The sequence below is a fragment of the Ammospiza nelsoni genome, chromosome 3 (genome assembly GCF_027579445.1).
Source record: "Ammospiza nelsoni isolate bAmmNel1 chromosome 3, bAmmNel1.pri, whole genome shotgun sequence".
Lineage (NCBI taxonomy): Eukaryota > Metazoa > Chordata > Aves > Passeriformes > Passerellidae > Ammospiza > Ammospiza nelsoni.
The window spans coordinates 90,747,568-90,774,983 of record NC_080635.1 but is presented as its reverse complement, the minus strand read 5'-3'; the positions used below and the strand labels follow the sequence as shown (position 1 = coordinate 90,774,983).

The 27,416-nt window shown below is 40.9% G+C and overlaps 2 protein-coding genes across 3 annotated transcripts in view; one reads left to right on the top strand and one right to left on the bottom strand.

Moving 5' to 3' along the window:
• Positions 1-11,782, top strand: part of ZNF292 (zinc finger protein 292) — a 52,360-nt gene extending 40,578 nt beyond the window's left edge. For both annotated transcript variants that reach the window (XM_059467316.1, XM_059467317.1), the window contains one exon: positions 585-11,782. In XM_059467316.1, the coding sequence (XP_059323299.1) occupies positions 585-7,754 (7,170 nt within the window). In that variant the 3' untranslated portion in view covers positions 7,755-11,782. The remainder of the gene's footprint in view (positions 1-584) is intronic.
• A 2,635-nt stretch (positions 11,783-14,417) lies between these two features.
• GJB7 (gap junction protein beta 7) lies at positions 14,418-15,240 on the bottom strand. The gene has a single exon (XM_059467318.1). The coding sequence runs from the start codon at positions 15,238-15,240 to the stop codon at positions 14,446-14,448; it is 795 nt and encodes a 264-aa protein (XP_059323301.1). The 3' UTR covers positions 14,418-14,445.
• Between the last annotated feature and the right edge of the window lie 12,176 nt (positions 15,241-27,416).

Sequence of the window (27,416 nt, the reverse complement as noted above, 5' to 3'; positions counted from 1 at the left end):
TAAAGACCACATGACCTTTAGAACATTCAAATGATGGAACATTTAACAAAATGTAACTACACACACTGCTTTCAGTTGGACTGAAGCCATGTGTTCAGTTGAGGTCAGTTGATTTCTAAGTTATAGATCTTTCTGAAGATCATGTGTTTTTTTCTTTAACTGTAGCAGTTTCTGCCATTTGATTTCTACTCAGTGTTAAGTTGATGTTTCATAGAAGCTCATCTCAAATACCTGTGGCACAAGTGATAGGCTTTATTCCAAGGAAAAGGCTCAATATTGTTCTAATACAAACCAAACACCTCTAACATACAGTCCAAAAGTGCTCAAACTAGACAGGACATGCAATTAATTGGTCTTTAAGTTGTACGTAAACTTCAGCATTTGTTAGTAGCATGAAGACAAATTATGCAATTTAAGGAATAGCATCTGAGGAAAATCCATTCTGTTTCTTGAGGTAAAAAGTATTACTGTGAATGCCAGGTGCATTTTTTCTGACACTTATGATTGAATAATGACATCTTTTACTTTAAAAGTATAGAAAGAGTTAGATAAAATGACTTACTAAAATTAGTCTTGCTTTACAGATTGATGGTGCTGGACTTGCAACATGCATTGAACTGTGTGTGAAAGCATTACGCTTGGAATCCAGTGAAAATGCAGATGTCAAGATATCTATTTGCAAGACTATCTCCTGCTTACTTCCCGATGATTTGGAGGTGAAACGTGCTTGTCAGCTGAGTGAATTTCTTCTGGAACCCACTGTGGATGCGTATTATGCTGTTGAAATGCTATATAATCAGCCTGACCAGAAATATGATGAAGAGAATCTTCCAATACCAAATTCTTTGCGCTGTGAGCTCTTACTTGTACTGAAAACTCAGTGGCCTTTTGATCCAGAGTTCTGGGACTGGAAAACTCTGAAGCGTCAGTGTCTGGCACTTATGGGAGAGGAGGCATCCATTGTGTCATCCATAGACGAACTAAACGACAGTGAAGTTTATGAGAAGGCTGAGGATGACCAAGAAGATAGTAAAGAAACTTCTCTGAATGGCCTTGCTGGCATTGATGAGGCTAACAGCCTTCTTAGGGGTATCAGAGATGAAAAGCAGAAAAAGAGAGAAATCAAAAAACTCAGAGAGAGGGGGTTCATATCAGCTAGATTTAGGAACTGGCAAGCTTACATGCAGTATTGTGTGTTATGTGACAAGGAATTCCTAGGTCATAGAATAGTTAGACATGCACAGAAACATTATAAAGATGGAATTTACAGTTGCCCTATTTGTGCCCAAAATTTTAATTCTAAAGAAAACTTTGTTCCCCATGTAACTTTGCATGTGAAAAAATCTAGCAAAGAGAGATTGGCTGCTATGAAGCCACTGAGGCGACTGGGAAGACCTCCTAAAATAGCAACTGCCAATGAGAATCAGAAAACAAATTCTGTATCCAAACAGGAGCAGCGACCCATTAAGAAGAACAGCCTCTATTCAACAGACTTCATTGTGTTTAATGATAACGATGGCTCAGATGATGAAAACGATGATAAAGATAAACCTTACATACCAGAGATAGTGCCAGTTCAAAAGCCACCCCCTGTTAATGAATTCACCTGCCCTGTAACACTTTGCAAAAAAGGCTTTAAATATTTTAAAAATCTAATAGCACACGCAAAGGGCCATAAAGATAATGAAGAAGCTAAACGTTTTCTTGAAATGCAGAGCAAAAAAGTGATTTGTCAGTACTGTAGACGACATTTTGTAAGTGTTACTCACCTGAATGATCATTTACAAATGCACTGTGGCAGCAAGCCTTATATCTGCATACAGATGAAATGTAAGGCTGGCTTTAACAGTTACGCTGAGCTGCTGACCCATAGGAGAGAGCATCAAGTCTTCAGAGCTAAGTGTATGTTTCCCAAATGTGGCAGAGTGTTTTCTGAAGCCTATTTACTCTATGATCATGAAGCACAGCACTATAATACCTATACCTGCAGAGTCACAGGCTGTGGGAAGGTGTACCGCTCACAGAACGAACTGGAGAAGCATGTTGAGGATCACAACAAGCAACCTGAAAAAGAAGAGCAGCCTGAAAACCAAACTGATCAGCCTGATCTTAGTCAGCCTCCTAAAGCTAATGAAAGTACTGATGGAGTTGCAGTTAAAGAGGAATTGACATCTCCTCCTGCTGAAAACCGAAGCAGTTTCATTGAAGGAGAAAACATCTGGAACCAAATCAAAGCAGAACCAGTAGGGAATGAAAGTGTAAATGCATCAGTGAGTGTACTGCAGCAAAGCAATTCCTTGCCTAATGCTGGTTCAGAGCAGTCTCCTATGGGTTCAATAAAAACAGAAGAAACAGTTCCAGCAGGCAGCATTAAGCTGTCTGTTGTTAACCAGAAGATCCGAGATAACTTTGTGAAAAGAGGTAAATTGGCTGCTACTGCCAGTAAAGTAGATATTACTAAACCTGGAGTCCAGCAGTTGTGCCCATCAGTTGACTCTTGTCTTCCAGTTTTCCAGGAGAGAAAGGAGGAAGGCTGTCTCAGTCAGACTCAGAATGTTCAAACTGTCACCTCAGACACATTAAAACCAGAAGCCCTTGAATCAAAAAGCTTAGAAAGACAAGTGAGCATTGTAAATCCATTCAGCATGCAGAATCAGACGGGGTATCGAAACGGTGTACCCATTTCCAAACTTGAAATTGAAGACAGTATTAAAGCTGCAGCTAATCTATATAACCTGCCTTTAAAAACTTTAGAAAGTATTACATTTATTCCATCACAGCCTAACATAAATAGCTCTTTAGTTCCAGCTGTGTCACCAGCAGCCCCAGTTCAGAAATTTAATTGTCAGGTTGAGGGGTGTACTCGAACGTACAATTCGTCACAGAGCATTGGCAAACACATGAAGGCAGCCCACCCTGATGAATATGCTGCTTTTAAAATGCAGCGTAAGAATAAGAAGCCGCGGAAATCCAGCAATCTGCAAAACGTGCCGAATGATGGGAAGATTGTGTATCTTATGCCATCACAGGTGGGCAATCCCAGTGGTGCTGCTTTTACTGCACAGAACAAATCAAATTTGAATCCCACCTCTTCCAGTCAAGTGCAGCATGTCTCAAGTACTCTTTTCCCAACCCACCTAGAAAATCTGGCGAATCCTATGTTGCCTATAGTGGAGAGTGTCATAAATCCAAATTTGTCTGCTCGTATTAAAAGTGAGCCTGAGAGTGTTTTGTGTTCACAAATGGAAAATTTGTCTGCTGCAACCTTACCTACCCAGTTGGATGATCTGGCAAAAACAGTTATGCCTCTTAATATTGATGGTGGTTCAGATCCTTTTCTTCCTTTGCCTGCAGAAAATGGTCCAATGTCTCTATTTCCTTCATCAGCAGAGAATCCTCCAAATTCAGTCTTCTCACAACTGGAAAATAACACAAATAACTTTTCTTTGCAACTAGAAGGAAACGCTAGTTCTGCCTTCCCAAAAGAGGAGACTGTTGATCAAATATTTCCCTCACAACTGAGTAGTGAAAATAACTTCAGTGAAACTAGTTCTCAGCACCCAGCTTCTGAAAAGGTGAAAAAAGATCGTGGCAGGGGCTCAAATGGGAAAGATAGGAAGCCAAAGCATAACAAGCGAGCAAAGTGGCCAGCAATAATTAGAGATGGGAAATTTATCTGTAGCAGGTGTTTCAGAGTTTTTACTAATCCTAGATCACTTGGTGGTCACTTGTCTAAGAGGTCTTACTGTAAGCCTCTTGAAGGATCAGAAATTTCTCCAGAAGCTCTGCAAGCTAATGGACAATCTTTGCTTGCCAGTATGATTCTTTCTTCAAATTCATTAAACTTGCAGCAACCTCCGGATTCTGCCTTCAATCCAGAGACGTGTTTTAAAGATCCATCATTCCTCCAGTTACTTGCAGCCGAAAATCGTTCTGCACTGCAGACTATGTTTCCACGGGCCAATGTGACTAACTTTAATACCAGTGGGAATGAGGAAGGTAATCAAATTATAAAGCAAGCCTTGGAAACTGCAGGCATCCCAAGTAGCTTTGATAACACAGAAGTACTTCCACGTGTGGTTACAACAAGTTGTGTCTCTGGTACAACTCAGATGAATGCAGCTGTTCTCCCCAGCTCAGCCACGCCCTCTCTGCTGCAGACAGTCTGTAACCCCAGTACCCTGCTGACTGACCAAAACAGGACCCTCAATGCCAAAATTCCTCCATTAAATGAATGCAAGACTTTGCCTGTTTTTGCAACAGAGGACTTAATGCTAAAGACTGTTGAAAATGGCTTGTGTCCTAGCTCATATTCTAACACTGTTGCAGCAGCACAAAGCTTTGCAGGGAACAGTTCACGTGTTTCAGTTATTAGTAGTCCCAAGAATTCAGGATCAAGCAACTTGAATAAGAAGGGAACTAGCTCCTCAAAGAGGAAGAGAAAAACACCTACACCCCTGCTTGTGCCCAATACATCACAGAAATTAGCAGTAAACAATGCAACAGTAATGGGACTTCTAGCCAAAAGCACTGAAGGAAACATGCAAATACAGGGAGAAAGTTTTCAGTCCAACTTGCTGGCAAATTGTGGCTCTCAAAGAGTGGTGGAGAACCTTGCACAGAAACTCAGTAATGTTGACAATCAGTTATTCATGGCCAGTATCAAAGATAATTTCAAAACAAACCTTGAGGCTCATACAGGTCTGCCCCCTTTAACAGTAAAAACTGAAAATGGGGATTCCCAAATGATGGCTACAAATTCTTGTGTGCAGGCAAATTCGGAACAACAGATTTCACAGGACAGCGTTATGCAGAACTTCGAAAAAACCCTGGAAATAATTAAAACTGCTATGAATTCACAGATGCTTGAGGTGAAAACTGAAATTCAGGATACTGTTGCTGCTTCAGGACAGAACTTGCAAGTAAATAACACCCAGTCTGCTTCAGAAAATTCAGCACACAGTGTAAAACTACCCACTTCTACACAGCTTGCTGTGCACACAGGGAATGTTACTGCCGCAAAGGGTAGCTCTACTCAGGCTGATATACCTCAAAAGGTTGATACTCAAATGTCAGAAATTTTGGAAGGCTTGCAAAAACTGAAGCTAGAAGATGATTCTCCCATTCCAATTTCTGAGACTGTTTCTCAGTGTCCTCCAGCAGATAAGCTAGCACCAGCAGTTCCTGTTGTATCACTTGAAAATAAACCCCTCATCCAGCTATCTCCAGAGGCAAGTAACATTCAGTTTAGTGATAGAGTTAATAAACCTTTTGTATGTCAGAATCCTGGCTGCAGTTACAGTGCTATGACAAAAGACGCATTATTTAAACACTATGGCAAGATCCATCAGTACACTGCAGAAATGATACTAGAAATAAAGAAACATCAACTGAAGTATGCCCCTTTCAAATGTGTTGTAGCTACCTGTCCAAAAACATTCACAAGAAACTCCAATCTCCGAGCACACTGTCAGCTTGTACATCATTTTACAACAGAGGAGATGGTAAAATTAAAAATTAAGAGGCCTTATGGCAGAAGATCTCAAAATGAAACCGTAAACACAGCCCCACTACCTGTTGAAATAAAAACTGTGCAGACACTAGTAATAGAAAACAAAGCTGTAGCTCCATTGGTCAAAGAAACTCAGATGAAGGAAGTTGTAGAGCCTGTAAAAGTATTGGAAAAGCTTCTACCAGAAAATAATATTCCTGAAAGACTGGGAAAACCTCCCCAGGTGGTTTCTGTTCCACTGGAGCAGCACAATCCAGCATCTTTTGATGGTATGCAGGAACAAGCCAAAGTACGCAAGGCGAGGAAGCACAGGAAGGAGAAAGAGGAGAGGAATGGTAGGAAGCCCGTAACAAAATCTCTGGAGTTCCCCACTAGATACAGCCCTTACAGACCGTACCGGTGCGTCCATCAGGGCTGCTTTGCAGCTTTCACAATACAACAAAACCTCATTCTTCATTACCAGGCTGTGCACAAATCAGACCTCCCTGCTTTCTCTGCTGAAGTGGAGGAGGAGAACGAACAAGGCAGAGAAGAACGTGAGGAGGTGGAAACCAAACCTGCTGTCAGAGAGTTCAGGTGCGAGGTCAGTGATTGCTCTCGTATTTTCCAGGAAGTTACCAGCTTGATACAGCATTATATGAAGCTTCATGACATGACCCCAGAGCAAATTGGTAGCATGAAATCCGCTCCAGAAGTGGGAAGGTTTTTTTGTGACCAGTCTCAGTGTAAGTCTTCGTTTACAGCGTATCTTAATTATGTCGTGCATCTTGAGACGGAGCACAGTGTTGAGATAAAGCCAAACAAAGTAGAAGATGATGGCATGTTCAAGTGTGACTGTGAAGGCTGTGACCGTATTTATGCTACTAGGTCTAACCTCTTGAGGCATATTTTTAACAAACATAATGACAGGCATAAAGATCATCTAATAAGACCCAGGAGGCTGACACCAGGCCAGGAAAACATTTCAAGCAAAGCAAATCAGGAGAAACCGTTGAGGTCTAAACAGAGAGGACTCAAAAACAGATCAGGAAAAGAGGGCAGCAGGCTGTCAGTGAAAACAAAACGAAAGAAAAACATGAACTTGGAAAACAAAAACTCAAAAGGAATACAGGTTCAGGAAAATAAGGCTTATTCACTGAAACGCGGCAAGTACGTGTATTTAATAAAGGCCAGAAACGATGCCTTATCGGAATGTACCAGCAGGTTCATAACTCAGTATCCCTGTATGATAAAGGGATGCTCGTCCGTAGTCACAAGTGAAAGTAACATAATAAGGCATTATAAATGTCACAAACTGTCCAAAGCTTTTACTTCCCAACACAGGAATCTTCTTATTGTATCTAAAAAACACTCTGTCTCCCAAGTAAATGAAGCCTCCTGTGAGCAGGAGGAAACTGATAAAAAAACTGATGTGAAAGAGCCTGAACAGAGTTTGACAGCGAGCAATAATGATTCAAGCACAACTACCTTATCACAAAAGGAAACTGAAAAAGGTGAGAAGGATGAAGTGGACGAACTGACAGAACTATTCATTACTAAACTAATTAATGAGGATTCTTCAACTGCTGAAAATCAAGCAAAAATCTCTTCCAGTGTAAATAGTGACTTGCAGGAGACCAGCTCCTGCCCCTCAGAGAAGCAAAAATCAAACAACCTGAAAAGAGTAAATAAAGAAAAAAACGTATCTCAGAGTAAGAGAAAGAGAGCTGAGAAAACAGAGGAGGCACTGCCCAGTGGTGTGAGTAACCTGCACAAGGAGGAAGAGACCGCTGTTGCCATTCAAACGGCCGAGGAGCAACCTGCAGCTTTTGACTGGAGCTCATTCAAGCCAATGGGTTTTGAAGTGTCGTTCCTCAAATTCCTTGAAGAATCTGCTGTGAAGCAAAAGAAAAACTCTGAAAGAGAATACCATAGCAGTGGAACCAAAAAAGGATCCCATTCAAACTCTCGGAAAGCCAGCGAGAAGGCCCCCGTAGCAAGTGATAACGTCTCTGGGTCGTGTTCTGAACCTGAAACCCTTGTAGTGTTTGCCAACCCATCACGGCTTCCATGTGGTGATAATGTAAAGATAGTGTTAGACAAGACTCTTAAAGACTGCACTGAGTGTCTGTTGAAGCAGCTTCAGGAAATGAAACCTGTGGTCAGTTTGAGAAAGCTCGAAGGACGTTGGGAGGATGATCCAGAGGTTATAGCTGCAAAAGTAATTGTTTTGGGTACTGAGGAGGGGGAATCAAAATACTGAAAACCTAATGTGTTTAACCATGACCTGTAATAGAATTTATTTTGAATAGGAAGCCATCAAGCATGCTAGTAACTGTGGAGCTCTTTTATTTTGAAGTGATTTAATCTAGCAAAAAACATGACATGAGTCATGTAAATGTCTTATTTGTTTTTATCCCTATGGGACTTGAAGAAAGTAATTGCTTCAGTTTTGTAAATACTTGATCAAGACCTCAACTTTCTATCAGATTGTCCTTTCCATAAACTAAATCTTTGTGAGTTGTCTGTGATTGGTATCTTTCACCAGGTTACTTCTCATGTATAACAGTTTTCTTTATTTGTAGATACATTTTTTTGTATATATTTATTATTGTAAATCATTTGCTGCCACCAGCAGTCTGTAAGTCTAAACTATTAAATGACACATTTATATTCGGAATTTTAATTTGTAACTAAGTGAGCAAGTTTTTAAAACTGTCCTTTAATCATTTTAAATTAAGAACTTTTGAACTAAAGCTAGCTAAGTCTGCCATATCCAGTTTATTTTGCATAAAACATTTATTTACAGAAGAAAAGCTGGATAAGATCACATTTCATAGGTTAAACGTACTGACACTCTCATTTTGTAAATTTTAACATCCAGTATCTATGGATGATATTCATATGTAGTTAACACATAAATATATTAGTTTTCTTATAGCTACATTTTTCATTGCTTTTAATTGGTTACAAAGCATTTATGATTCCATAATAAAAATGGAAATGTGAATAAAAATAGTTTGCTACATTGAAGATTTAAAACAATATTTGGTATTAAAGAATCCGTTGTGAATGTGATAGAAAATTAGTAGTGTGGAGCAGTGTATATATTTGAGGTGGTGATTTGTGAAGTAGCCCAGTATTGCCTTAAATAAAAACACATTTCATTTCTTGTTTTATACATGTGATCTTATAAAGGTTATTTTTGTTTCTGTAACTTAGATTGGTGTATAGTTTAATTTTTGTTAAAAAAACAAAACAAAACAAAAAAACTTCAGAAACCGTTTTTGTAAATAATGGGTTTATAAAACAGATGGGTTTATTTTGATAATACCAGTTTGGTATCTATCTATAAAATACACGAGTCCTTATTGCCATACCATTAAAAACTAAATAAACAAGGCACTTTCTGAAAGGGAAGTGAGATGGTGATCTTACAGATAAACTCGGTGGTTGTGCTCTGTTGGTGGCATGGGCTCCCTTTGCGCTCTCTGCCTCTCGCTGACTGCATGTGGCACCTGTCACAGCCTCTCTTTTCCACACTGGAACGAGCCTCAGAAGCTGCTGGTGCTGCTTGTAGTGCCCGGGATTGGAGCAATTCCTCTGTATGCTGCTAACTGAAATGACAGGTATCCCGTTTGTTGAGTAACCAAAAGTGTGAATGCATTGGTGGGAGCTGTCAGTACCCAGGAATCTTCAGTGTTGGTTTTCATGCGTGGTTATGTTTGACTCAGCCAGCTGGATTGTGTGGTACCAAAAACTTTTCTTGGATTATTATCGTTACTGGATGTGACCTACCTTCAGTAATATAAAAGAGTCTTCATCTTGGGTGAGATTGGCTTGATTTTTTTTTCTATAAACTTGTCTTGCTGTGTAAAGCTTTTGCATTTAGTGCTAGATTTGACTGCTTGTAAGCTATTCGCCTGGAATCTCTGACAGTTTTCCTAAATATCAGTGCAGAGAGCACCTTCGTTCAGCCGAATGAAGTGACTTATTGCGAGAGTGAGGATTATGTGTGAACAGCAGCAGCATTGGACCTGGGGCACAGCCCTTGGTTTGCTTCATGGTGCTAAATTGCTTACCTTCGCAGAAAGCCCGTGCTTCCATTTCAACAGAGCCCATCAGCTCCTCTCACTTTCCATCCCTCCCAAGTGACCAAACTCTTACTATGCCACGTTAGTAAATCAAAGGTGCAGTCTGAGAATGATAAAACCAAAACAAACCCTTGCATTGTGACTCTTAAGAGTGATCATTATAATCATTACAAGTATACAGTGCCATTTTCTACCAGCCAGAGGCCGCTGATCCCCCTGGATGGAGCTGCTGTTGGATACCAACGACGGTGATTGTACAGGGAACTTCTGCAGGGAAGAAGAGGGCAGAGATCCTCAGGAGAGGATCCTCAAAGCTCACCTGAATTCTCTTGTTTTCAGCTGTACCTAACCAGTCACTGTCAACAGACCTCGCAACTGTTAGTCTTTAGAAGAATGTTTGTGTTGTGTAAGTTGAATAGTTTCAACATTCCCAATGATTGATACTGTATCATTTGCAGTTCTTGGACTGAGAATAGTATACAACTATTTAGCTACACAGTGTTATACTAGAATGCTATTTTCAAAAAGGATTTAAAAATCCAATGCCATAAATATTCAGGAAGCAAGTTCTGATTTGGATCTGAATTTCTGAGAATAAAATATTTAATATTGTCTCATCCCAATCAATCCAATTAAAGCAGATGCTATACCCATATAGTTAGTACGTTCCCTGGCACACTCCCTTTTACATAGTTACTGACAGCCTGTCCAACAGGTAAGCTAGTATGGGGCTTGTTGTTTCCTTTTTTAAATAGCCAAGAGGAGTATTTTGAGCTTAAAATGTACCAAAGGCAGGGTCTGATTTAAAATGTCACAGACTGCAGAGGGTACTCTAGTTTGTAAAGCCACCTACAGAAACTCCCAAGGAGATAAAGTTGGTGTTTGCATTCAGATGTTTTACCTTGGGTGATAGAGAAAACCTCCCACCCTAGCAGTTGTAGCACACCTGGATGAGCAGCCTCTCTGGGGCCTGTAGCCACAGCCCTGCCCTCAGGGCTGCTGGGTGGGAGGGGGCTTCAAGGTGGCCGAGCCAGATGTACCTGCAGCACTTCAGCCTGCTTTGGGGTGCCCCAGAGTGCTGGCCTCACTGCCCAGTCCCCTGTCTTCTGCCTTTTCTTTCTCCTTCCTCTGTGTCTCTGCCTTCCAGAATTATCACCCATTAACTGTGGAGCATTCAAACAAGGTCCTTTCTTTGAAGCCCCATGTTGCCATCAGGAATGTGCTGACTACAGCTGCAGGTGTTGCTGATGGGGAAGCAACCAAATTGAGGGGTGTGTCTGAATGCAGAGCATGGACTGTTTTGTGATCAAAAGACACCTCTAAACTGACAGACTCTCTGGTGCTCAACTATGTCTACAAAGAAATCTGCTATTACCTGAGCCCTAATTCAGGGTAAATAAGAGTAGTGGGTTTATCCCCACATGTTTCAGAGTAGTCCTTCTCAGCAGGATGGGGGAATGGTGGCTTCTGGAGCATTCTGCTGGGACGTTTGGTTTAGGATGCTGGATAGTAAGTGAGCAGTGCTTGTACAAACAGCACTGGAATCAGTTGTTGGGTCGGGTGAAGGGCAAGTAGTTGGCTAATTGTTGCAATTAGTTTCTGTGCCAAAGAATTGGTTGGGGCTCCCACCTTTGTGCAGGGGAGGAGGGACAGGGGCAGGGACAGGCTACACTGGGGTTTAGGTCCCCACGTTGTAGAAGGTCCTGCTCATGCGCTGCTCAGCCCTGCCTGCTATGGAGATGATACAATTAAAGGGATAGGAAATGGGGCCTCTGGTACTGGAGAAGGGACTAGAGGAAAGAAACTATCAGCAAATAGCGAAATATTTTGTCTGTGTCTTTTTTTTCAAACTTCTTCTGTCCCAAGGCAAGAAGCTTACTTGCATTTTAAGGAAAATGAGAGTCTATGTAAGACACAGATCTTTTGATGTTTGCAGGGATGTTTTGAAATACTAATGAGGTAAATATTTTTGTATGAACATGCATGCAGTGATTATGTTATTTCTCCATTACAGTATGGGCTCAGAGCAGCTTCCTATCAATTGTTTATATCCTTGCAGAACATAGAACTTGAGTTCAGTTTTTTAAAATGTTAGTCTGAGTGATTCAGAAGTTTAGGGACCAAACCTGTAAACTCCTTTGAACCAAAAATGTAACAGCAAATGCCTTCAGGGGTGCATGGATGAGTGAAACTTAAACTGGAGAACAAAAGCATATAAAAGCAGAGAAAGGGAAGGAGCCAACAAAAGACTAAATGGTTGCCAAGAGCAAGGGTTCAGAAAGCAGATGAATTGGTTTCTGTTCTCTCAGGTTAAGTGATGCTCATTTTCTTTTCATTAGTAGCCATGTCAAACACACAAATTTTGCAGCACATGATGTGAAGGCTACTTGGCAATTTGCTGCGAGTGAGTCGGGTTATGTGGAGTTGGTCCATAATAATTTTTCATAGTATTTCTCATGTAAGGTACTGGCTTTGTCAAATCTGGAGCATCCTCCAAGACTCGAAACATTGATTTTGGGATTTATTTATAATGTCTTGGCTGTTGGAAGGTAGAATTAAAAATAAAACTTTGAATATCCATTCCAAAGAATTAGAGTTCTTGTTTGATGGGAAAATTTTTGGTCTAAGTGGTAATCTCTGACCAGTCACAGAGCTTTAGGGGGTCTCTAAAACCCTTCAAGCCCTGACTTAATATACTTTTTTATTAGAGAGTGGCTAATGCACTAATTTTATCAGAAACCTGTGTTGGCTAAACTGTGTTTGCTTCTCTTCATTTTCTATCAAATAAACCTTACCTTAAAAACAATGAATAAATATTTTTTCATTAATGTGCTCTTAAAAATCTGTCCACAGTTATTAAAACCCAGATATTTCAGAAACATTTTTTTATTTTATAGTTTTGCCCTTGTCTTTATAAAAGGATGCATGAGGGTCCAGACAGGCCAAGGTAATTTTGGGGTTTATTCTCAGTTACTTAAGCTGCAGCAGTTGCAGTTTCACAGGGTTCATGGGCAGTTTTGCTTCAGACACACTTTGGTGGGCTGTGTCCAGGAGCTGCAAAAGACTTTCTAACTGTATTTCTGTCATGAGCTGCCTTCTGTGTATGTAGAGGTTTAGCAGAAAATATTCTGAATTGTATAAAGTGCCCTGTCTCTATATATAAGCACTGATTCAGCATCAATCAAGAGTTAAAACTATCTGGCTGCAAGCTGGTATCTGAGGGACTGCTGTTGCTGCTAATTTCAGCAGCAGCAAATGTCTAACCATATTTGATAAAAGTAGGTTTATTCTAGGGGAAAAAACCAACCAAACAAACAACGAACCCTACTTTGAAAATCACCATCAAATTACCATGCATAGCTTGTTCATTAGTTGCTAAGTTTTGTTCTGTAACTGCTACTCATTAAATGTAATGCTTTGTAACCAAAGCCATGGGGCTGGAGGGGGCCTCGGAGGAAAAAAAAAAAGTAGTTAACCTGCTTTTGCCACTGTTTCTTCCTCCTTATTCTGGCACAAACAATAAAATTAGTTCAGCATTCAGGCAGCTCCACTTCAGTTGGTGTTTTTCTCTAAACCGTGCATTTTGATCAGGCTCAGTACCAGATGTATGTCCAAAGGTCTTTCATTCCAACAACAGAAAGCGAGCACTACCCTGAAGAATGTTTTAAGGCACTACTTTCCATTGTCTTAGAAGCCTAGGTTCAACAGAAGATGTCTTAGCTGATTTCTGTCCCTTTCCTGTTAACCCAAACAACACAGATAACCAAGAACACAGGTGTGTGGTGTTTATGAGATACTTTGAAATTTGGGGGAGGGAACAGATGATTCTTTTTTACTTTGTTTCTACTGGAGACTTTTCACATTTTTATATTTCATGTGTTCTTCTGCAGCAGAGAAAGCTACTGAAGGAGTAGCATATTTTCAGCCTTACTAAAGGGACCAGATTCTTGGCTACTTAAGACTAGGGACTACTGGCTACTGTATTGTTCTGCTGTGTTGTGTGGTCTGCAGTTCTCTATTCCGATCCTAGGGAAGTAGGAATGATCTGTTCGCCTAAATGCCACAGAGCAGAAGACAATGACATGGGAGCTGCTTGGTGCAGGTGACCAGGAGTTAACTCTGTACCCTGGTACATGCTGCTTGCACAAATTTGAGCAAGTGCCTTTCTTAAGGGATGCTTTTGGATTATTAACACCCTAATAGCTGTAAAGGCTTAATTCCAGAAGGAGGTGCTCCACAAACAGCTAAATAACCAAATCTGTCTTTATCACATGGGCTAAACTAGATGTGTCTACCTCTTCTTGGTTCTTCTGTTTTTGAGATCTTTTATAGTACAATGGAGTGGACTCGTGACTATCCAGCTCACTTCAAGGCACAGCAATCACTCTATGCCAGCACTTTGCCATTGCCATTTCAGCAGTTACCAGGTCTGATCCACCCACCTGACAAATCCTGTACACCCCTTGCTGTTCATCTTAATCAACCCCAGGTTCTTCCTATCTCTGCATATAAAATGCCTATTTTTTCTTGTACCAAAGCAATTCTGTGTAATACTCAGCACACAACTGTTTGAGCAATTGTTTCAGCATGATTTATCATAAGCATCTGTGTTTATATTAAAGCTTCATGGAATTCTCAGAACTTCTACATTTCTTTTTTCAACATGAAAAGCTCTCAGTGATTCTATGTACGACATACATAATATAACCGAATTTATCAGCTCAAGTAATGGGGAACTAACAGAGAAACAGCATTTCCTATGTAACTATCCTTTCAAAGGATAGTTCTGCAAAGCACTGATTGGAAAAGCAATTTGTCAAAAACAGCTTGTGTAATGGGAGGGTGGTCTCCAGCCTTCTTTCAAGTCAGCGGGGAATGTTTTTCATGTTCATCTTGCATATTCAGAGGCAAGGATGATGAGCTGTTGTGGAGTCGCCCTGCAGCTGCTGCTCTGTTGTGCCTGATGAGTTCTGATTCGCAGCAATTGCTTTTTGAGCCTTGCTGCTTCTTCACGTGTCTCTTCAGATAACATTTTACGGAGTATTTGAACATCAGATAACTCAGTTCACTTAGATTTAATACAATGCACAAGCATGAAGTTGCCACCAGAAAATAGAGGAAAATCATTTTCTCTGTGGGTTTGGGAATATAACAGTCTACAGTATTGGGACATGGTTTTATGTCACATTTCACAAGATGTGGTATTTTGAATCCGTTGTACAATTTATAGAACAGAACAAGAAAAAATATTTCAAGTCCTATTTTTAAAATGAGGCTGATTAGGTAAGTGCACAGCAATCCACCATCTATCTTTCCTGGATTTTTGTAAAGTTTCTGGTTGTGGTGTTTCTCTCTGTTCTCTCTGTAAGCAACATGAAAGACAACCAAGAGTGAAGGGGTGGAGACTATGATTAATTGCAAAGCCCAGAATCTGATGTGAGAGACAGGGAAGAAATGGTCAAAGCAGACATTTTCACAACCAGGCTGCTTGATGTTGCACTCAAATTCATCATGTTCATGTTTCCAGATGTTTTCTGCGGCAGCAACATAAAGCAGTAAGCGGAACAGGAACACAACAGCTACCCAAATTCTTCCAATTCCTGTTGAGTATTTATTCACTCCACTCAGCAGATCACGTAAGAACACCCAGCTCATTTTTCTCATCAAGGAAAGATGGAAGTGCTAAATCAAAGAAACACAAGATCAGAGAGATGCATCCTCTTGGGTGAAGACAAATGAGACATTCATTCAACATGAAATATAACCAGTAGCTGAAACAATTTAAACTTATTAAGCATTTAAAATTAATTTAATATTATGAAGCATTTAAATAAGAACAACAAGCTGTTCTTATTTCTGATAATTTAATAATTCTGATACATTCTGAGGCTATTGAACAAAATTTATTTGCTGTTTAAATACATTTTGTCAATTAGGCTGAAGTCTGATCACTCTGTTAAGCTGTCCTCTGTAAGAAATGTGCCTGTTCTCCCTGAGGGTCTCCTGACTGTCAGGTAGGGCTTTCCCTGGCAAGTTCAGGCTGGCACTACCACTGAATTACACCCAACTTAGCCCTGTCAGTTATGCAGATAATACACACAGTCAAGTCAGATTTCACTTTCACATTTATGCATAGGAACCAAGTGTCCATACTAAGTTGACTGCAAAAATGCAAATTGATTGCTTTTTGTCTGTAGTCTAACTTTTGGGTAAACTTGTGCAATATTTTAAATATTTTCCTGCTTCATTGGATTTTATTTGTTGTATTTCTTACCATTACTCCAAAATATGTGTGCACATTTTGTGTGCGTGTGTTTTACAGTTTCTTATCTGCACAAGCCTTCCCCTGTCCTAACTCTAGAACACTTCTTTTGGAAGAGCTACCTAAGGAGCCACTGACAGGGAGACTCATCAGAGTCAAAAGGAGACCTGAGGCACCCACCAAGAATATACAGTCACCATTGCACCTGGCCCCATCTCCGGGTCTGACTGGATCCTTGGGGGTGTCAAGCTCCTTCGTTTGTAAGAGCAAAAAGTGGATGCATTCCTGGCACACAGAGTAGATGGGAGACACAAGGTGAGGATGGAAATCAGAAGTTTCCATGTGTTATGTCATTTAATGTCCTCATGGAAACTTCTGCTTCTGCAAGCTCTGCCTAGCAGGAGAGAAGATGCCCCTCCGTGGCTGCAGGGGCACAAAATCCCACTGACCCTGCTGTAGCTGCAGGTACTGCTGATGGAAAAGTTCATCAGCAGGCAAGTTGGAGTAGTAATCAGGCCACAGCATCACAAAGCTTCATGAAAAGGTATTTAAGCACTGGAATGGGCTGCCCAGGGAGGTGGTGGGGTCACCATCCCTTCAAGGTCTTCTAGAAATGACTGGACGAGGCATTTAGTGCCATGGTCTATTGATCATGAGGTGGGCATCGGTCAAAGGTTGGACTCAATCTTGGAGGTCTTTTTTGACTTAAATGATTCTGTGATTCTCTAAGGCTCAACACACATGGAAAGCTCACTGCTTCTTTTGCTGTCCCTCGTTCTGCAGCCCTATGGTCAGGCTTCTGCAGGGAAGCAAGGTTATTTGGATATTCCTGCATTGCTACCATCAGAGCTCAGCACTAGCTTGAGGAGCAGAGGGACAGCTGCAGAAATTTATATATTCCTGATTTATACTGCCAAGAATGGTTACCAAGCTACTCCTTTATGCTGCAGATAAAAAACATAACAGGGAAATACCAGCTTATATCCTTTCAGACATATGCTCCTATGCTTTTAAATATGTTTGGCAGTGTGGTTACTTTTTCATTAAAGTACTTTTAAGTTACTTTTTCATTCCTGTCCTCCACACACAGAGTTCAAGCAGAAGTTTAAATCAAACTTTTGAAGACATGAGCTTCAAGGCTTTAATGCTTTCTAAATAAGCAATACACAGTCACAACAGTCTCAAAGGAGCTGAACAGCAAACATGAACACACCACCACTGGTGGTATATATTACCACTATGTAATAAATCACAGGAAAGGAAACAAAGCATTCACTGAGCAATGTTAGCACATGCATGTGCATCTTGTGGATGAGCTGTCCTCTGGAGATTTGAAGAAAAACCTCAAGAGACCTCTTCTAAGGTTTTAAGATGTGCCATGGACTGTTGGAGGGAATTCTGAATTTTGTTATTCCATGGAAAACAAGCGTGGCTGCAAGGGGGCTTTTTTGCTGGTGGCCACGATAAGTGCACCATCCTTTTCTAAAGAAAAAAAGCCTGATTCCACCTATAGATCCATGGCTGGAGTTCCACCAGTTCTGAGCCTCCAGGTGAACAGAAATGAAAGATACGCTGGGTCACCAGCAAGGCACAAAAATCAGTGGGAACCTACACTGGTGGAAATCAGGCCATGGTTTTACCAAAATACAGATTGAGAAATTTACCTCGAGGTCTCTTTTTACCAAAGCTGAGCTGCTACTTCCTTAACTGAGCAGCAGGAGGGATTAGAAAAGAGCAACTTTACACTTTCTTTGCCAGTCCCACACTGAGAACAAAAAAGGAGGGTGAGAAGTCCTGACCAAAGAAAACAGGGACCAGGAATTTGACTAAAGTCAACAGATCCTGAGCAAGGGGCAAAATCCTGCCAGACAGAAGATTGGATGGATGAAATTCCTGCAAAGCTAATTTGAAAGAGAGCAACACATTCTGTAAACTATATGTTTAGTAATAAGGCATCAGGGATTCCATAGAACTGAAACTGATTCCTGGTCTGTGTGCTCTGTTGAAGAGAAACTAAAATTTATTGAAGGACTGCAGGGCAGGTCTTGTGGCCCACAGTGCTTCTGCAGCCAGAGGTCTGCAGAACTTTAGTTATATTTTTCCAGTCGCAGCCTTAACTTGATAATGAGAAATGGCTGTAGAGAACAACCTTCAGCTTCAAACCTAAAGGGCCACAGAGCCTCTTTTGTAGTATTGTTTGTAACTAGCACAGCTCCCCTGTTCAAAGGAGCTGCAAATGTGCTTTGGAAAGGTTATGTTTGCTTTTTTACCACTGTTGCTATAGATGTGGATGTTAACTGATGCTTTTGCATCCTTTGAAAATACAATTAATTCACTGAAGCATTGCAAAGAACACATGGAATGGAAAAAAAAAAAGAAAATGGACTTCAAAGACAAGGAGTTACTCAACAGGTAAACAACAGAGAATTGATTTATGGGACAGCACAGGCACAAGACTGATGAGGGGTCAAGTCAGCTCAGACTAGAGAAGACATATTAAGTGGGCTGTATAAAATTCAGAGCAAGGTGAGGATTCAGACAATGAAAAAAAAATCCTCTAGTAAACACATAGCTGGGCAGTATGAAAAATATGACAGTGGTATTTTGTAACACTTCAAGAAGTGGCAGTACACATGGCAGCAGACGCTGAGTAGTGTTGGGGCATGATGTTTTAGCGAAATTGTATTCTGGCTAATGTAAGGACAAGAGAGGAAAAGTGTGATTCAAATCCTTGCAACCAAGGAGAGATTTTAGCCTTAGAATCTGGAGAAGGTTCATGTTGTGCAGAAAGAAACAAAGGGAGTCAAGAAGGGAAGCTAGCTAAAGAAATTGAGTAGATTGTGGGAAATGTAGATTACATCAATTTGTGTCGGGGTAATGTCCGATGCTGAAGCTAAAAATGAAATTACTCAAAGTTTTAAGAAAGTTACAAAAGCATTCAAGGGGGATCCCCTTGACACTGTGGACATAAAGACGACAAAAGAGACTTGGCTTCTACTAGAAATTACCAAGGAGGCATTAGAGAGAGTTAAACAGTAGAAGATAGGTTATTTGCACCAAGTACTCAAGGAAACATTAAATGGAGCAAGAAGTGAAAAGCAGGGATTTGTGGTTAGACTTACTTCAACCCTCTGCTCAATACACACATGCACACCCCAGTTTGAACAAAAGCTGAAGATAAGAAATATGTTGATTTGTTTTTCTCATTACTAGCTGAAGTGTGAGTGGTAAGCATGAAAACAAGATTTGCCGGCCAGGAAATAGAGCAAATAATCTCTTCCTCATCACATACATCCTTTATTCCCTATATGGGATTTAAACACCCCCACCAACATACACATGCACTTTGTCCTGCTCATGAGAGGCACAAATGACCAGAAAAGGCTTCCCACCCTATTTCCCTGACATGTATCAGTGACTTGATTTTCCCCCTTGGGGTTGGGCACGTGTTCTGCTGAGCAAACAGAGTAACCTGAATGCACCATTAACTTCTGAGTGTGCTGAATGCTCTTTATTGAGTAAAGTGTTTGAGTAATGCTATTGTTGTTGAATATATTCATCAAATATTAATTTCTGTCATTCACTGATGCCTACAGGAGGTTGGCTAATGTGCATTGAGTAATGCATCCATTGAAAAGCACAGTGCTCAGAGATTTACTTCACCTAGATTTCAATCAGCTCTGCTAATTTAATTACTTTAAAATCAGAAAGGGTATTTTTGTGTGGAGGAAAATGGCAGGCAGAAGGCAGTGACAGGAAAGTAAGAAAATGCAAGAACAAACTGAATAACAGGAAAGGAAGTGGGGAAGCATCCTAAGTGTTAGAGGCACAAAGGGCAGGCAACTTGGAGATCAAAGAGCTGGCAAATTACAGGAAGAAGGCACAGTATTTTGGGAAATAGAGATGGAACAGTGAAAAATAAGAGAAAGAACACAAGCCTCTGAACAGTGGATCTATCAATTCTGTACAAGCAAGCTAAATTATCCTCACAGTTTGAGAGATGGAAGAGCTCTTTTTTCTGATCTAAACATTGCTGGGGAGTTTTTGCTGCACCTACAACTTATCTTTATTTATTTATTTATTTTTAATAACAAGAAGAAAGAGAACCATAAATAGTAACAAAACATGATAAAGAAGAGAGCAGAAGTAGAAATCACAGAGGATATATAGGACCATAAAAAAGAAGAGCTGGTAACAATCTTTAAAGTCCATTCTCTCCTTTATTCTTTACACTTCAATCAAAACAACATCACAGCACCTTTTTTTTTCCCCAAACACCGAGGATCCTCCCAGTGTTATGAGGAAAATAAAAAACAAGTACTGGCACAATGGTTCCCATAAACAACCAAACAAATAATGAAGCTTATCTTCAGGTGTTCATTTAGTAACTGCTTTTTGCCCTTATCTTTTCTGTTTGTTGATATTAGCAGGCATACATCCATTTTATGGTTGCTGAGTCTGTTTCATGGACTGCCTACGGCTTCCTTAGTGACTACCAGAGGTGTGAGGTCCACAGGCTGAGAAACACTGATTTGCTTTGTTCTCTGGCCCTAAAAAGGCTTAGTTGTGCAGAAACTGTTCCTGGCAGTTCAGAAGCTCCACTACTCCCCCCAGCATGCTGCTCTCATTACTCAGTGCTCTGCTACAGAAGAGGAGGGATCCAGGAATCCTCCTGGGAACACCAAGGAACAGTACCACTTGATTCAAAGGCACATTACCAAGCTGCACATGTACCAGCTGTGCAAACTATTGCACATCTGCAATAGGGGCTGAAAAACTCTTGCTACAAGTCACTAACCTTGCAATGACTTTGCTTCTTGTTCAGTGCTGAGAGTGCCACGGTGATCTCCAGGTCCTTATGAGAGAGTCAGCAAGAGAAAACAGAAAACATTAAAAGTAACTTTGTCTTCTTCAGACAACTCACCTCTTTTTATTAAAATTTATCCAAATTTATTAAAATAAGTAAAGCTCTAACATTAATGTAATATTGACAGTCATTTTTTAAGGCTCTTCAAAAACAAGCCAGGTAGAACCTGACAACCCCTGAGCAAACACAGCCCTCCTGGGTCTGTGTCCTGGCCAAGCTGTTCACTTCTGCCATGACCACTGCTAGTCGCTGGTAGTGCAGCAAAGCCCATGGTTCCAAGGCTGATGTGAGCCAAAACTTTCCCACCTATTTCATCCTTCAGGTGCTTCCAGAGGAAGGAGAGGCCCCCAAATGGCAGAGGTAAACATACTGGCAATAGCTTACTCTTCTCATGTGCAGACAAAAAGTAGACACTGTAGATACTTTAGAATGAAATTCATTTATATGAACCCATGAACCCTTCATTAACATGTAATGGGGAAAGGGCATCCTCTCCTACAAACATTGCCAATCTAGACAGAGAAAATGTGCTGTCAAGGGGCAGATGTGGTTTATCCAGCATCACTCAGTACATCAGAGGCAGAGCTAAGAAAAGAGCCATGGTCTCTCATAGCCCAGGCCCTTGCTTTCACCTGCCTTAGCTTGCTGATTCTAACCTCTCACTGTTCCATGCCCATTATTAACTTTTAACTCCTTGGAGCAAGAAATAAGCTCTTTGGTCCACTGGGAGATAAACATCTAACTACTGTGATATTAAAAGCAGAAATAAATAAGGCTTAAAATAGACATGTGGTATGTAAAGACATTAGCCTAGATACTTATTTGTCAACCAACTACAGGAAGGAAAAGTAAACACTAGATGGAAGAGGGCTCAGCTGGCCATTTAGCACAATACTGGAGCAGGTTGATTTGGCTTTACATCGGACTTTCACATGGTTTTCTGCCGTGGCTTGGGACAAATCTCTTTTTTTTCCTGTGCTCCAGGATCTTAGTTGCCAAACATTCACTTTCCTGAAAATACAACTTGTAAACTATGGCAAAATCCCATCTTGTTTTGTATTTAGGGAAACCACAAACATCACTTAAAAAACCAGCAGCTGCTGAGTGTAATGCTTTGCCAGCTGCTAATTGCTGTGGTCTCTTCTCTGCAGCAATGAATGGTTTTTGAGAAGGCAGAAACAGTTCACTGTTTTCTTTGTTACTTGGTAAATAATGTATTTTTAAAAAATTAAGCTCAGAAGTAGCCAAAATTATTTAATTTTTAAAGCCATGATATTCTTATCTCACCTACATGACAACGACTTCATTTCTCATCACCTTCATGCCAAACAGATAACCCATCAATACCTTGCTCTCCTGATGTAAACAAAAATCTCCCTCCACAGCAAATGATCTTCAACGTTAATAAATATTATTGCTCCATTCAGACTACTGTTACTATTTAGTCACACTTTAGTCAACTTGTAAAATAATAAAAAGAATTGACAAAGTCAAAAGATTTCCACTTGGACAATAAATTGTCACTGGCATTTAACTCTGTAATATTATGAAGTGCTGTAATAGTGCAACAAAAAGCAGATTATATCCATGGTTTATGTTGGCTGATGGGACACTTGCATGAGGCTACTATCAATCCTATTTAATGTTAGAAAATCAACTTCTCATTCAGTGAAACTGTATTTCATAACAAGAAAATCCAACTCACCTGTGCCCCAGTGAATGATTACAGATGGATCCCAGCTTTCTAGTGGAATTAACAATCAAGAGCTCATTTCTGAGAAAGGGAGTTACATTTTATGCCTGGAAAATGAGAACTGTTTATCTCCTAGGTAATACAAACTAAATGAGTGCAACCTGATCATCTCTGCTGGCACACAGCTCAAACCAGAACCATAAAGCAGCTTGTATCATCAGAAAAATATGAGGAAACTGGCATTTATTTGAAGTTGTAGGATTTATCTGCATCTCTTTTGAGCACTCACTGGCATCAGCTCAGATGCTGCACTCTGTGTTTTCACAGTAGCACAGCCTGAAGATGTATGCTGTGAGCCTTAACTCACACTGTTTGCCCTTTGACATTTTATATCAGATTTGCATTTTGTGTTCTCCTGGGCAAGTCAGCTGTCCACAAAACACATATATTCTCCCAACAATACATTACACAAATGCTCAGAAAAGCCTTTCTCTTCGAATTTCAACATACAGTGGTTTTCCCAAGCAAGTGAAGCCTGGGGTTTTTTATTGAAATGTGTTTTGTTTACTGTACATGTAATCAGTACCCACACTGGCCTACACAGCTGAACCACTCCCCACCAGGAAGCCTAGAACTTTACTCTCAATAACTGAGCAATGGAATAAGTGTTTATGGCCTGCCTCATGCATCTCATATCAGAGCTTTCGTGGCTGATTTCACCTGGGATGTGGCTGTTCTGCTGAGTAACATTGCAAAATATGCAGAAAGACTGAACTCCTTGCCTATTAAATGAATTATTCACACTCTAATTGATTCATAGTATAATTTAATTAGCTCAAACTTACTGTGGCTTTTATCTGGGAATTACATGTGAATGTTTGGTAGTTTTACAGAGAGGAAACTATCACACATCCCTACACATGTGCCTGAACCTGCACCTTGGTACTGCCCCCAGAGAAGCTGATGCCTTCAGAGGGTGGCTAAAGGTGCCAGAGCTGGGAGCTGGACTGCAGGTAATGCAAAGCTTCCCAGATACCTGCTGGCAGCTGCTCACAGTGGAGAGCAGGCAGTCTAGGAAGCTCCTGGGGTGTGTGGAAGGTGGCTCCCTGACACAGCTGGTAAGGGAGCTTGCCAGGGCAGTGCTCTGCTGGACCTGCTGCCTGCTGACAGAGAAGGGCAGGTGGGAGGTGTGGTGGTCGGTGGCTATCCTGGGCACCCCAACCACAAAATAATAATTTCTGGTCCTGGGTGAAGTAAGAAAGGGGGATCACCAAAGCCTCTACCTTGGACTGCCAGAGCATGGACTTCAGTCTGCTCAGGACAATGGCTCACAGACTCCCTTGGGAAACAGCCCTTAAAAACAAAGGGATCCAGGAAGGTTGGACATATTTTAAGAAGGAAATCTCAGAGGTCCAGGAGCAGGCCATTGCTGTGTGCTGGAAGATGAGCTGGTGTGGAAGAAAACCGGCCTAACTGAATAGGGAGCTTTTACTGAAACTCAGGGAAAAAAAGAGTTTGTGACCTTTGGAACCAGAGGCAGAAAACTCAAGAAGTGCACAAGGATGTCATTAGGTTATGAAGAATAAAAATAAGAAAGGCAAAAGCTCAGCTAGAATTTGATTTGGCCACTGCTGTGAAAAGTAATAAAAAGTGGTTTTATAAATACATTAACAACATAAAAAGGGCCAAGGAAAATATCCATCTCTTACTGGCTGCAGAGGGGAACAGTGTAACCAAAGATGAGAAGAAGGTTGTAGTACTTGATGCCTTCTTTGCTTCATTCTTCAACAGAAAGACCAGTGATCCTCAGGGCAACCAGTCTCCTGAGCTAGTAGGGACAGGGAGCAGAGCAGACCTCCTGCACTGCAACAGGAAGTAGCTGGTGGACTGCTGAGCCATTTGGACCCTCACAAGTCTGTGGAACCAGATGGAATTCATCTGAGGGTAGCGAGGGAGCTGAAGAGCTTGCCAAGCCCCTCTCCATCACTTACCATGAGCCCTGACTAACTAGGGAGGTCTCAGTGGGATGAAGGTTGGCCTGTGTGACTCATCACAAGAAGGGCTGGAAGGGGGATCCAGGAAACTACAGAGCAGTCAGCTTGATCTCAGTGCTGGAGAAGGTTATGGAATAGAACATCTCAAGTGCCATCATGCAGCACGTACAGGACAACCAGGGGATCAGACCCAGCCAGCCAGGGGGTAGGGAAAACAGGTCCTACCTGACCAACCTCATCTCCTTTTATGACCAGGTGACCCACCCAGTGGATGAGGGAAAGGCTGTGACCTGACCTTCAGCAAAGCCTTTGAAACCGTTTCCCAGGGCATTCTCCTGGCAGCCCATGGCTTGGACAGGCACACTCCTGTCCTGGTTTAAAACTGGCTGAGTGGCCTGGTTCAGAGAAGGGCGGTGAACGGCGCTGCATCCATTTGGCATCCAGTCACTAATGGTGTCCCACAGGGATCAGTATTGGGACCAGCCCTGTTCAACATCTTCATTAATTATTTGAACAGGGGGATAGAATGCACCCTCAGAAAGGCTGTGGATGACACTAAGTTGAGTGGGAGTGCTGAGACCCTCTACTTGAGAGCAGGAAGGATCTGCAGAGGGATCTGGACAAGCTGGATCAATGGGCTGAAGCCAATTTTATAAGGTTCAACAATCAACACTTCCATCCCTGGAGGCATTTAAGAAATGACTGGACATGGCACTTAGTGCTATGGTTTAACTGGCATTGTGAAATACAAAGCTGTGTTTCGTGTCAGGTACATACAGGCAACGTGTGCATTTGTGACTATAATATGTGTGGAAGCTGACCATGGGACAGTTATAAAGATGAATTCTAATAATAATTGACAAAAGTAAAGCATGGAAGAAGGTCTTTGAACCTATCTTTTGTTTGCAATTAACATTTATAAGTCTTCAGTTGATTTAGGAGCATTTGAATTAAAGCATTAAGGATGTCGCTTTTCGATAGGAACTTTCTGCTTGTATTTAACACTTAAAGAGTTTTGGAATAATAACCTTTTGAAGTATAATTTTAGAATATTGCTTGTAGTAAGGATCTTTGAAACTACAGCTTTAGAATATATAAAAAGGAAACGTACTTATCTCACGCCTTAACAAAACAGTGAAAAGCAGCTTGAGAAAGGAAGATGAACATCAACTCAAGGATTAATAGTTTTGACCAGGGGAAGCTGGACATCACTGTTATGAGATTTATAGTCCTTGCAATCAAAAGGTGGACCCACATCTGGAGAACTGGACCTCACCAGATGGGATACTTCTTCCTTCTTTCGGAAACCGGATCCCACCATCTGGGGATACTCCTTTCTGGGATACATCCTGAGAAAAACTAAATCACAGTTGTGTATAGAATTGTGACGTAAAAATTGGGAATAGAAACCACTGATGAGTAAAAATTGGGAATAGAAACTGCTGAGAAAGCTTCTGGGTACCCCTCTAAATACCTGTAAGCTTCAACTATCGGTGTGCAGTTGGAGTGAAAACTTCCCCCACTGTACCCAGTGCTGTATTGCTCACACTTTACCATATTAAATAATAAATTGACTGCTGCTTGAATATTGGCCTAATCAAGCTTCTCATTTATATCAACATCCATGTCAGTCAGACATTGGATTCACAGATCACAGAAACCAGAAGGGACCACAAGGACCATCAAGTCCAGCTCTTAAGTAAATGGCCCATCCAGGGATTGAAGACACAATTTCAGTGTTATCAGCACCATGCTCTAACCAGCTGAGTTCCTCTCAGGATCAATGATCTGGAGGTATTTTCTAACCTTAACAATTCTATTATTCTGTGTGGTGGTATTTATATATTGAAAGACAACTGTAAGGTGTAGAAAATCTGAAGAGTTCCAGAATACTGAGTCAGATTCCCTTACAACAGAGTTTGTTCTGTTGACACTGTGAAATTTCTACCCTCTGTAGTCTTCTTAGGAGCTGAATTCCCTGCCTGAGATTAGAAAGGGTGCCTACATTACAAAGGATTTTAAGTTCTCACAGCTTAAACTGATTGGGAGTCCTGGTGTCAGAGGCAGAGGTTAGTCGTGGTCTGTGCCTCCACTTCCAACTGCCTTCCCAACTGCATTGCCCTGCTTACATTAGACTGAAAAATAAACTTTATTATTTTTTCTTTTCTGGCAATGGACCAGGGAACAAAATTGGCATACTACAAAGCTGAGCAATTATGACATTGCATGCAAAGAAGTCCAGAGCAATTACAAGTGAAAAGAGGTCTCCCCTTGCCCTTCCTTTTTGGGGATGCAGTCTTAGCTCAAATTTGTCTTTAAACCTCATGTACATTGTTGTAGTGAGAAAATTCAATGCTGCATATGTTTCTCTGCTCATCTTTTGTAGTAGAAACCACCTTTTCCTTTCTAGAGGGGATGCTTTGAGTTTTGATATTCTGTTCCTAGTCAGAACTAATTTACCCACTCAAAAATGAAAGTAGAACCAAACAAAGTACCTGTTTCCTTCCATAGTGAATTCAGTTGAAAAAGATTTATAAGCTTGATCAATGTTTGAAGAATAACAATTGCATTAATCTTTGCTGGAAAGCACGGCTGAGTGATTTGTTTTGTCTCACAGAGACAGGGCTGGCTAAGTGTTATGGAAGACATACAAATAATGTTATGAAACAGAAGAGTCTTGGTTTTAAAAAGCATATTGCCTTAAAACTGCTTGGGATTGTAAGTGGTAGGGTTCCAAACAGTGTATGCTGCTGTCTGAAAACAGCTTTCTTTCAATGGGAACAACACAAAGGAGCAAAAGCTGCTGAAACTCAACATAAGGACTCTTGAGACTGACATGAGCAGAGCAACAACCACACAGAAAACCCTCAATACCCTCAGTGCCACCCCTGTCTAGCTGGTCTGTTTGTTTCTCATGCATTTATGTCCTTAATATAGCCACACTGCTTCACATGCCTCACTGCAACAACGATTACTCTCATCATTAGCTTTGAGCAAGGAAGGAAAAAGTACTTT

Excerpts from the sequence above, each read along its gene's own strand:
- GJB7 (XM_059467318.1), bottom strand. The coding sequence starts at position 15,240 with ATGAGCTGGGTGTTCTTACGTGATCTGCTGAGTGGAGTGAATAAATAC.